The sequence below is a fragment of the Hipposideros armiger genome, unplaced genomic scaffold, assembly GCF_001890085.2.
Source record: "Hipposideros armiger isolate ML-2016 unplaced genomic scaffold, ASM189008v1 scaffold_459, whole genome shotgun sequence".
Classification (NCBI taxonomy): domain Eukaryota; kingdom Metazoa; phylum Chordata; class Mammalia; order Chiroptera; family Hipposideridae; genus Hipposideros; species Hipposideros armiger.
This window is the reverse complement of record NW_017731809.1, coordinates 645345-655019: the sequence shown is the minus strand read 5'-3', so window position 1 is coordinate 655019 and position 9675 is coordinate 645345. Positions and strand designations below refer to the sequence as shown.

The following is a 9675-nucleotide window of genomic DNA, read 5'->3' as shown; positions in this document are numbered from 1 at the left end:
AAGTTCCCCTTTCTGATCCGCGGGACTTTCTTTTCTTCCGAGGGGCAAAGGATTCGATTTCTCTCAAAAACAACAACAGCAAAACAAAAAGCAAAAACGTACAACAAAACAAAACCCCAAATCCAAAAACCAACAACAAAACCCAAACCAAGAACAAAACAAAATTAAGTCCTGCATCTCTTTGCAAAAGAAAATATTAGTAGTGACTCCTGGGAGCTAGCAGATGGCCTGTCAGGGTGGGAGCTCTCGGGAGGAGCCTTCGAGGAGCCTTTGAGTGAACAGCAGGGTTAAGACCCCGGAGGGAAGCCGCTGGGAGGAGCAGGTGGGCCAAGAGGTTGGAAGCCCACAGAGGCAGGACCTGTTTGACTAACACAAGATACACTGGGGCCCTTGGGCTCCAGGGGCTGGGATTCATCCCAAGCAACACTTCCTTCAGATGAGCCGCAGCGAAAGGCCTCATGGAGACGGCCGCTTGGGGAAGAAAGAGGAGACCAGGTCTGCGGTGGCCCTGGCCAGCTGCACGGTTCCCAGAGGCTCTGGCCAGTTCATTGCTATCCAGCCGCACTCCCATCCCTATGCCTGGGCTATCATGCCTACGAAATCCATCTTGAGAAGTGGCTGTTAAGTTAAAAATGAAACCAAACCAAGCCAAATAAAAAATCCACTCACTCATACACTGCCCCAAACCCCAACCCAAATGCGGTGTTTCTTAATTACCGGCTTTCCCTACTTAGTACCGAATAAATAAGTGCTGCTTTAATTTTGAAAATGAAATGGAATCATTGCACCTCAACAAAGATTAGATACAAAGGGAATCACTTTTCATCTCTTTTCACGTTATCCGTATTTATTAATCGTTTTCCAAAAACATCACCTGCCCACAAGACCCAGACCTTCATACAAAAACTGACCTGGAAACCACAGACATATTTGTAAAGAACTCTTAGGTAATTTAAAAACTTTAAATAAAAACACGTTTCCCAAACTCCTCAACCACATGTGTTTTCATCGTTTCTAAAGATGAGGAAATCAAACTGGCCCTGTGACTAGACTCCAATGTGAGTCAAGCCACCCTGCTTGCCTTCCACATAACCGGGAACTAAATACATGCCCGAAATAGAGAGAACTCAGGGGTCCATCTTTCTCCCCCAGCGCCTGTGCTCCAGGTTCACCTCCCCTTGCCCGCTCTGGAAGGGTTGAACCAAGCAAGGAGGTATACGGGACTATCATCTTACTGTGCTCCTACCCCCCAGCCCTGCTGCTGCTCAGCCTGCCTTGCAAGATCTTGTCTTCTTCAAAGGAAAGTGGTGCAGGTTGAAGGATATACGCTGGTGAAGTATGTGGCCAAAATGATTTAAAAAAAAGAAGAGGAGGAGAAGGGGAAGAGGAGGAGAAGAAATTATTCTAGTACAGGGGAATCATTTCACTGGGTCTTTGAAACCCCAGACATTTCCTTTCGATTGTTTCTAAATGTTAAGGTGGAAGCCTGAATTAAAATGGTTCTGTTTCTGGGCAGGTACAGGCACTGGGTCTAGCTTGCTTGCTGTGTGTTGCCGAGCAGTTCAATTTATACAGTTTTTGTTGTCTTGTGAAGAGTTGGTTTCTCTAAAGAGGTCTGCGGTTCTGGAGTGCCGGGGGACCTGCTCAGCAGTGGCATACATGACCGACCGATCTAATCATATCACCAGGAGAGGCCCCAGATGTACAGAAAACATCTCTTCTCCTTCCGGAAGGTCGGCCAGCATTTGCCCACTGGCCCCAATAGGTACAGGAGCCGGAGAGTGCGGCTTCGCCCCTCCTGTCTGGAGTGGGTGGGCACCGCAGTGTCTGCCCCATCAAACTACCAGGGCCTGTGATCCACACCCGGGGTCCGAGGCCCGCTCCCCGTCCTCTGTGAGTGGTCAAAGCCACCTGCAGGGAGGAGTTCCCATCTCTCACCGGGGTTCCTGCGGCCGCAGGGGTGCGACACTGGAAGGCTGTGGTGACGCACTAAGGCCCGGAGGCAGACGGCCCTCTCGGGCAGCAACGGGGACAGCAGGCGACACAGCACCCCCGGGAGGCGGCGGTGGTGGCAGCGCCAGCAGCTCCTCGCCCGAGGTCACTGCGCAGTCCTGCTCAGGCTCCACGTCCCCGCCAGCCCCGGCCGCTGTCCCGCAGCTGCGCTTCTTGTCCTCCTCCTTTTTCCACTTCATGCGGCGGTTTTGGAACCAGATCTTGATGTGTCTCTCAGTCAGGTTCAGCATGACAGCCAGCTCCACCCGGCGCGGCCGTGAGATGTATTTGTTAAATAGGAATTCCTTCTCCAGCTCCAGCAGCTGCGCGCGTGTGTAGGCGGTGCGCGTCCGCTTGTTCTCCTCCGGCTCTGCTGCATAGGCGCTGCCTGCGGGCCGCACAGCACGTGAGTGTGGTCGCCCGACCCCTGGCTCCTCCTGCCCTACCCTCACCCAAGAAGCCCAACCTTTCAGCCCCAATCCTAGGAGCTCTGCCCCCCACCCAGCCGCTCCCACCTCCAAGAGCTCCTACCCCAGAGCCTAGTGTGGGCCTCTTAGCCTTCCTAGAAAGTCGCCTTTTCTGGGAGGTCAAGGGCGCAGCCGCTCAGTGACCCTGCGGTAGGTTCTATCAACAAATGGTTCTTGAATGGTTTCTCTTAATTGGTGCTGGTGTTGATGCTGATTAAAATGCACTTAATATAGATATCTAAACCTACTAGATCCCACAAAACAATAAAATGTCTTTGATACAGGACTTTGAAAAAATAAACTTTCTGACGATGACCCACGGTAAGAAATACATTTCAGATCACTACCCAGTTCACACAGTGATATATAACTGACAAAAAATTTCAGGACATGAAATCAACCTTTACCACATATTGATGCTATCTAATTTTTCCTATTGTTCACTATTTCATTTTTTAAAAAGGTCTCAAACAAGTAAATTGGTTTCACGACCAAAGAAGTGTAAACCCTGTTTGAAAAACCTTGAGCTAATACAAACTCTGAGAAACCTTGAGATAATACAGCAAATATATGTTATAATATTGTCATATCTGACCATTATATTAGCTCTTTCTGTAGTTACATTGTAACCAGCCCCAACTCAAGAGCTAGTAAATTTTCTGTAATTGTCATTATTTTAATCTAGGCAGGGACCCTGCCCTGGAAAAGAAGGGAAACTATTCTGGGCCCCTGGGAAGGTAACTATGAGCCTCAGCCTCTGTGTCCTGGACCCCAAATCCTGGCAGAGGGGGAGAGGAGAAGCTTAGAGGCCTGGGCCCCCCCAAGGAGCTGAGAACCCCGCGGAGGAGGGAAAGGGAGTGGTGGTGGTGGGGCTCCCAGCTCCTAGTCGGGGTCTTGGGGGCAGCCCCACCTGACCCGGTAGATCAGCGCCAAACACCCAGTGTTCGCCACCCAGCTCCTCGAGGTCCCTGTCTTTTCCTTTCTATACGAGATACTAACCGCACTTGGCCAGAAGATTCTGGCGTGGTAAGTTCTACCAAAACTCCGGAAAGAGGCTTCCATCTTTCTGTGTTGGGGCCGGGGTATGGAACATTTCCCCTGTGACTGTTGGCTAGGCCTTAGGGAGTTGAAAAGCTAGTGTGTGTGTTTTCGGGGGGAGGGTTAATTACGTAATGGAATCTGCTGGGTTTGCCCCTCAGGCGAAAACTTGGCTCCTAGGAGCCAAGGCAGAGGCTCGCTCAGGCCTGAGTTAGCAGAGGAGCTGCACCGCGCAGGGCTTCTCCAGGGCTTACACTTCCAAGCCTTCTTTGGCCTGGGAGAGAAGTGCAGAACCTTAAAGGGACATAAAAAAGGGCCCTCCAAGCCGACCTCACCAAGGTGCTGTGAGAGGCTGTACTGTGGTTACTATTCCAGGAGACTTGTGCCCAGGAGCAGTTGGCAGGAGATGGAGGCTGAGGAAGAGGGTGTAGATGGTGTTACTGGGAAGATAGCAAGGCCTGGGTGAAGAGATTAGGGCAAGCCGGCCAGTGAGGCTGCGGCGGTTCACTTTTTGGGTAGAGGTTTTCAGAAGTCCCTGTTGGCCGTTAGTATTCATAGCCGTACTACAAATGTAAGCCCTTTGGACACTTGGCTCTCCCCAGGAGCGTGAAACAGCACTAGGAGAGGGCAGGCAGGTTCACAGACCCTTGAATTTCGGCTCCTTTGAAAATTTCCGGGAAGGACCATGGACGGCAGCAGCACCCCCAAGCAGCTTTCTGGAAAGGGGGGTCAGCCCCTTCCCGGTGGGCTGAGCCTGCAGTGGGTCACAGGGCGCTGGCAGAGGCTTCTCCAGCCCGGACGCTCCCGCCGGAGGATATCACCCTTACAGGGTCCCTCCATGCCCTGGTGTGGCTGTCAATTTTCATTTGGATTTTACTTGCTGGCTCCACCAAGTATTTTTACTTGCTTGGGTCCACCGGGGCCCAAGCTCCACCAGAGCTGAGGTAACAGCCTTGGAAGGGTAGGAAATTTACCCCACCTCAGGGCCTCCCTCACGTTTTTTTCCTGAAGAAGCCGCCAGAAGGGCCCAGTAGGCCCGAAACGCGCGTTCCCAGCGCGCTGCGGGAAGGGAGCCCTGGAGAGACCGCAGCTCGTGGCAGGAAACTAAGGGCTGACAGTTCCTCACTCCAGATCGAAGGATGCAATTCTCCCACCTCCCCCGACTCCACGGCCTGAGGCCCTGAAGCGCAGGTTGGGTAAGTACACACTGGCGCCCCACACATCTAGCGCCCCCTTGGGCGGGGGTTTCACCCGAGGTGGGGAAGATTGAGATGGAGTTGGGCTCCTGTCCAGCCTCAACTCAGGATCCTCACATTCAGCTTTCGTAAGAAAGTGAACAAGGAGAGGCGAGCTCGGGGACCCTGGGCTAGCCGAGATACCCCCAAAGCCCTGCTTGGCTGCTCCAGGGTCAGGGTCAGGCCCGGCAGGCCAGACGCCGCAGACAGGGCGCTGGGGATCCTCAGGGGGCGCCAGCTAGGGCCTCTCCCCCTACTTTCAACTGTGAGTTGGAAGGAAAGAAAGCCAACTATTTGCAATGCAGGTGTGACCAGAAGCGGCTGCGGCACGGAAGCGATAACATTGTGTGGTGGGGGCAGCACAGGCCGCGCCGGAAATCGCGGCCAGCTCGGGGCGGGTAAGGGAGACGAGGGGCTGCTTCGCTCTCCGCCTCCCGGCTCAGGGAAGAACTTCTGTTACCCGCCACGGCCCAGGGCCGTGGAGACCCAGGACTCGGCTGTGCAGGAAGGGCATGTCCTTCCTCAAACCTACTTCCTGGAAGAAGCGCAAGGAGACCCCTTCAAACGCCTGTGTTTGGTCAAAAGTGAATTAGCATCGCAGACGCCTGGCCCAGCTGCCTGGCTCCAGGTGAGCGGCGGGTCCTGGGCCTTGCGGAGGCCCCTGCCTTGCCTCAGGCCCTCCCTGGCGCCCCGCATGCGCCGGACACCTCTGAAGGTTTGGGCGCGGTTTTCTTTCCCTGCTTTCCTGCATCTACTGGGTGCCCCTGACTACCTGCCCAGCTCTAAGGAAGCTGCCGGGCTCCGCAGGCGCGCTCAGGCTAGTCAGTGACATCCCGAGCCTTGCTCGGCTTCCTCTACGCGCACTCCCAGGGATTCTCCGCTGGAGGAGGCCGAGGGTCCGAAGCCTTGAGCTTGGCGAGGCCTTGGCTCGCTGGCAGCGCGGGGCTCCTGGAGTGCAGCGTGCAGGGAAGGAAGAGGTTTAAGCTCCCAGGAGGAGAGCTGAGTGGCAAAGACGCTGCAGACTGGACCAGAAAAGCGCGTCCGTGCAGGATGGTCTGATTGGGTCTGACCCCGCATTATCTGTAGGGGCCCGGAACGCTAACTGGGAGAGGTCCTGAGTAGCGCTGGGTAGTAGGGGCAGCCCGGCGAGAGCCGGTGAGGACAGAGGGGCCAGACAGCCAGGCTTACCTGCCCACTGGCCTTTCCACGCGTGAGCCTTGGTAGACTTCATCCACGGGAAAGGCAGTTGAATGCGGTTGGGCTCCTCCAGGGCGCCTGGCTCGGTTCCATCCGGGAAGGGCCCGGCGGGCGGGTGGGGGAGCGCGAGCTGAGCCGGGAGGTGGTGGTGGAGGTGCACCACCGCGGGGTCGTCGGCGAGGGGGGGCACCTCGTACGGGGATATGTCCGGCGGGCTGCCCTGCTCCAGCGCGCCCAGGGCGCCGGGAAACGGAGGCGGCGGCGGCGGCGGGGGCTGGCGGCCCATGTACAGGCACGCGGGGGGGCTGGCGCTAAATTCCGGCGCGGGACCCCGCTGGAACGCGCACGGGTCCTTGTAAAGCTGAGTGGCCGCGTAGTACTGCTCCTCACCGTTCATGGCTGCCGCCCGGGCTTGGGGACCCGGAGTAGGGAGCTGGAGCCGGGGACTTGGATCTGTGCGGCTCTCCTACTCCTGGCGCCACCCCTGCTCGCTTTGACAGCTCTGCACTGCTCACAGAGAGAACCTGCTGCCGGCGGGGACTCGCAGGCCGGCTGCCGCGCCATAGGCTCCGCTGTGCCCCACGTGGCTCAGCCTGGGGCCATTATTGGCCTGGCTGACTGCCTTAAGAAGCAAGGCCCAGGTCTCCACCAGCACCTGATTTGTTTCAAATTTGTCTCTCAGCTGAGTTTACTAATCTCTGTACGCGCGGTTGGCAGGACTCTCCAAAGTGGGGCGCGCCTGGAAATCCTAGAACTTCTATTCATTTATGGAAAATTTAATCATACTTTAAATGATCTATTTTCCTTGTATGGATGATAATATACATAATACATTAGTTCATTAATATAATTTACAAATATACGTGTTGAGATTGTACGCTTAAACTTTTTAAAAAAAACTTGGAATACGATCAAAAAAGTTTGCAGACCCCAGCTCTACAGCTCAGAAGCAGTTGGTCCTATTTTATGTATGAAATTTGTACACAGCCACCAAGGATATCAGTGAGCTGACACATAAAGACCCAGCATTCGTTATGCTTTTATCTGTGGTTGTGCTGCGGGATTTCTTTCTTTTTTTTTTTTTTCAGGATTTCTGAAGTGTAACTTCAGAAGTATTCACGGTGGCTTTTTAATTATTAAAAAAAACCAATAAGCATTATTAATTTTGATTTTGGTAAATTGGGATTCATTTGGCCAACTCAGAATGCAGTTTCCTAATGTGGCAAGGGGAAAGGAGTCGCGTCCCCTTTTATGTTTGGGTGGCAGGAGGGGGCAGGGGGTTGGCCTGGGGATTCCAGACCCTTGATGGCTCTAGGCCCCAGCGTGTTCGTCACCAGAGCTTCCGCTTGAAATAAGGCAGGACAGGGAGAGGAGACGAGCGTTTAGAAAAGAAATAAAAGCGCTGCATTTTAATGACAGCGTCAGTCTTTGGCTTCCACTGATTGCGTAACTTTTGGCATTCTGGGGTCCCGACTTAAATAGAGACGCTTTTTAGCATCCGATAGTGCGGACAAGCCATCTCCAGGTGGCAGTGACACCCAACCCCCGGGCCTGGGCTTGACCATCGCCGCCGACCCTTTTGCCCTGGGCGTCCTGGGCCGCCTCAGACCATGTTCTGCCAAAATTACTACATCCCTCGAACTGCAACGTAGGGTTTTAGAAAACTGGACACCTTTGCAGAAAAGGTTCAGCAAGATGGAGCGTGAACAAGGAAGCAGCAAGAGAAAAATCACTGCAATCTGACTTTCCTGAACTATATACAAACTACATCCAGTCCTTCAACAGGTAGATTTTAATATATTTGCTTCCAGTGGAAATATTTGTGTTTTAAATGCGTACGGACTGAGGGCGCTACTCTGAAGTACTCTTCATTAAAAAGCAAGTCAGGTGGGAATCTAGACTTTTTTGTAGCTCTCGTGAGATGCTGGCGCGGTCTCAGCTTTAGCGTTTAGGCGAGTGCTGGGCTCAGAGTGGTCAGCGAGAGGGTGGGAACGCGCGCAGCTCCGGGCAAGCCGGGCGGGTGGGGGGAGTTTCGGCGATTTCTTCAGGGAAAAGGGCCACCTGCGGTCCTCGGGCGCTGGGGAGTGAACAGCCGTCGGACCCGCGCACCTAATCTCTGCGCGCCCGCGTCAATGAATCCATTGTTCGCCGCGGCCGCGGAGGATCCGACGCTATCACCCGGTCGCGAGTGACCACATCGATCAGTAGCGCAGGGCCGGAGGGGGGTGGCCCGGCCGCAGCATGTTGACCCTCGGAGATAATCTGCCGAGTCGCCGCGGGTTGACTTGGCGACGCGGCTATGAGCGGGCCGCGAGCTCCGCTTGGGACAAAGATCGGCCACTTTTCTCTTCCCCCTGTGTTTTCTTCTCCCCCTTCTCCCCTCCTCCCCTCTGGACTCTGTCGGCAGCCCCCTTCCCGTCATCTCGGCCTCAGCTGCCACCCTCGACCCAGAGTGTTTACTTTGCACTTCTCGCTAATTGCACATTTCTGTAAATTGGTCTCCATTTCGATGCTTCATTTGCTTCCATTTAATATTTTTGCTCGGCCCTGCAGAAAGAAAAGAGGCGCTCAGCAGAAAAGCAAACCCACCCGCCGCGCTGGTGGGCAAAAATATCGGGAACCTGAGCTGCACAAAAAACGAGGGTGCTGGAGGTGCTCGTTGGAGACACGCTCTCACTTTTCACAAGTAGAATTTTCTGCTGCTTGGTACCTAAAGAAGTGATCCAGGAAGCGAAGGTCAAACAGCCACTTAGTATTGCTATTATTGTTAGATGGGACAACGCTAACAGGATTTTTGGATTGGCTAATTATAACGTATATCCAATGAAAAACCTCACCCTGCAGAACCTTCCACTGAGCGAGATCGTTGCGTTGTTGTATTTCACCTGTGAATGTAGGTCTTGGTACCATAAAACCGCCAAGTCCATTACAGGTGAAATGCATTTCCGCTCGGCATCCCCGCTGACGCCTGCGCCCCTCTCGCCTCCCACAGGCCCAGAGCGATACCGAGCCATTAGGCAAGAGCCTTCCCGAGCCATTTAACAGCAGCTCTTATGGATAAATAAACAAGAAAGGCTGTAAACCAATTATAGTGTGGACAGTGAAAAAGTCGTTTATTAGCATTACGTTCTGATAGCTCTCGCTGATATTGGAGGTCCTCGCCTGCCCTCTTCCCCCTTCCCTTTTCCCCTTCCCTGGACACGTTTGCGCCTTGGAGAACACAGGTTATCTTGTTCTTGGTTAGTGGCTGAGTCTTCCTCGGTGGTTTCACAAGCATGTCAAGGGATGAATTTGGCTTGGTGATAAGAATTTCTAAGCCATCGCATCCCATTATAAGGGGAAAAACATAGATGAACCTCACTGAACTCCAAGGATGTGCTCAAAGTGCATTTAATTTATTAGAGCATATTTGTTTTTATAACTAATTTCCTGCTGAAAATAAAAATTAAATCCTGAGTTGAAACATTAAAGTGAGCAATGTGATGGTTGTAATGCAAATGTTTCCATAATTTACTTTGACTTTTGGTACCTTGCCATTTCCTTCATTGGGCCCTTATGCGGTTAGGTCCGCCCCCCGCCCCCTCCTTCCCCAAGAGCGAATCATCTTTTTCTCTTTGTACTGTGGGATTTCTTCAGAGTCTTGTACCAGGTCTGAGAGGAGCCAGGAAAACCTATCTCCTTCAGGAAAAAGGACCTCAGACTTTGAATGAAAGACTCTCCATTGAATCACAGGGCAAAGCATTCCA

General features: G+C 53.3%; 1 protein-coding gene across 1 annotated transcript; it reads right to left on the bottom strand.

Moving 5' to 3' along the window:
• Positions 1 to 1862: 1862 nt before the first annotated feature.
• Positions 1863 to 6334, bottom strand: PDX1 (pancreatic and duodenal homeobox 1). The gene is made up of 2 exons (XM_019666050.1): positions 5921 to 6334; positions 1863 to 2380 (listed from the first exon to the last, which is right to left on the bottom strand). The coding sequence occupies exons 1-2, from the start codon at positions 6324 to 6326 to the stop codon at positions 1935 to 1937; spliced, it is 852 nt and encodes a 283-aa protein (XP_019521595.1). The 5' UTR covers positions 6327 to 6334; the 3' UTR covers positions 1863 to 1934.
• Positions 6335 to 9675: the final 3341 nt, after the last annotated feature.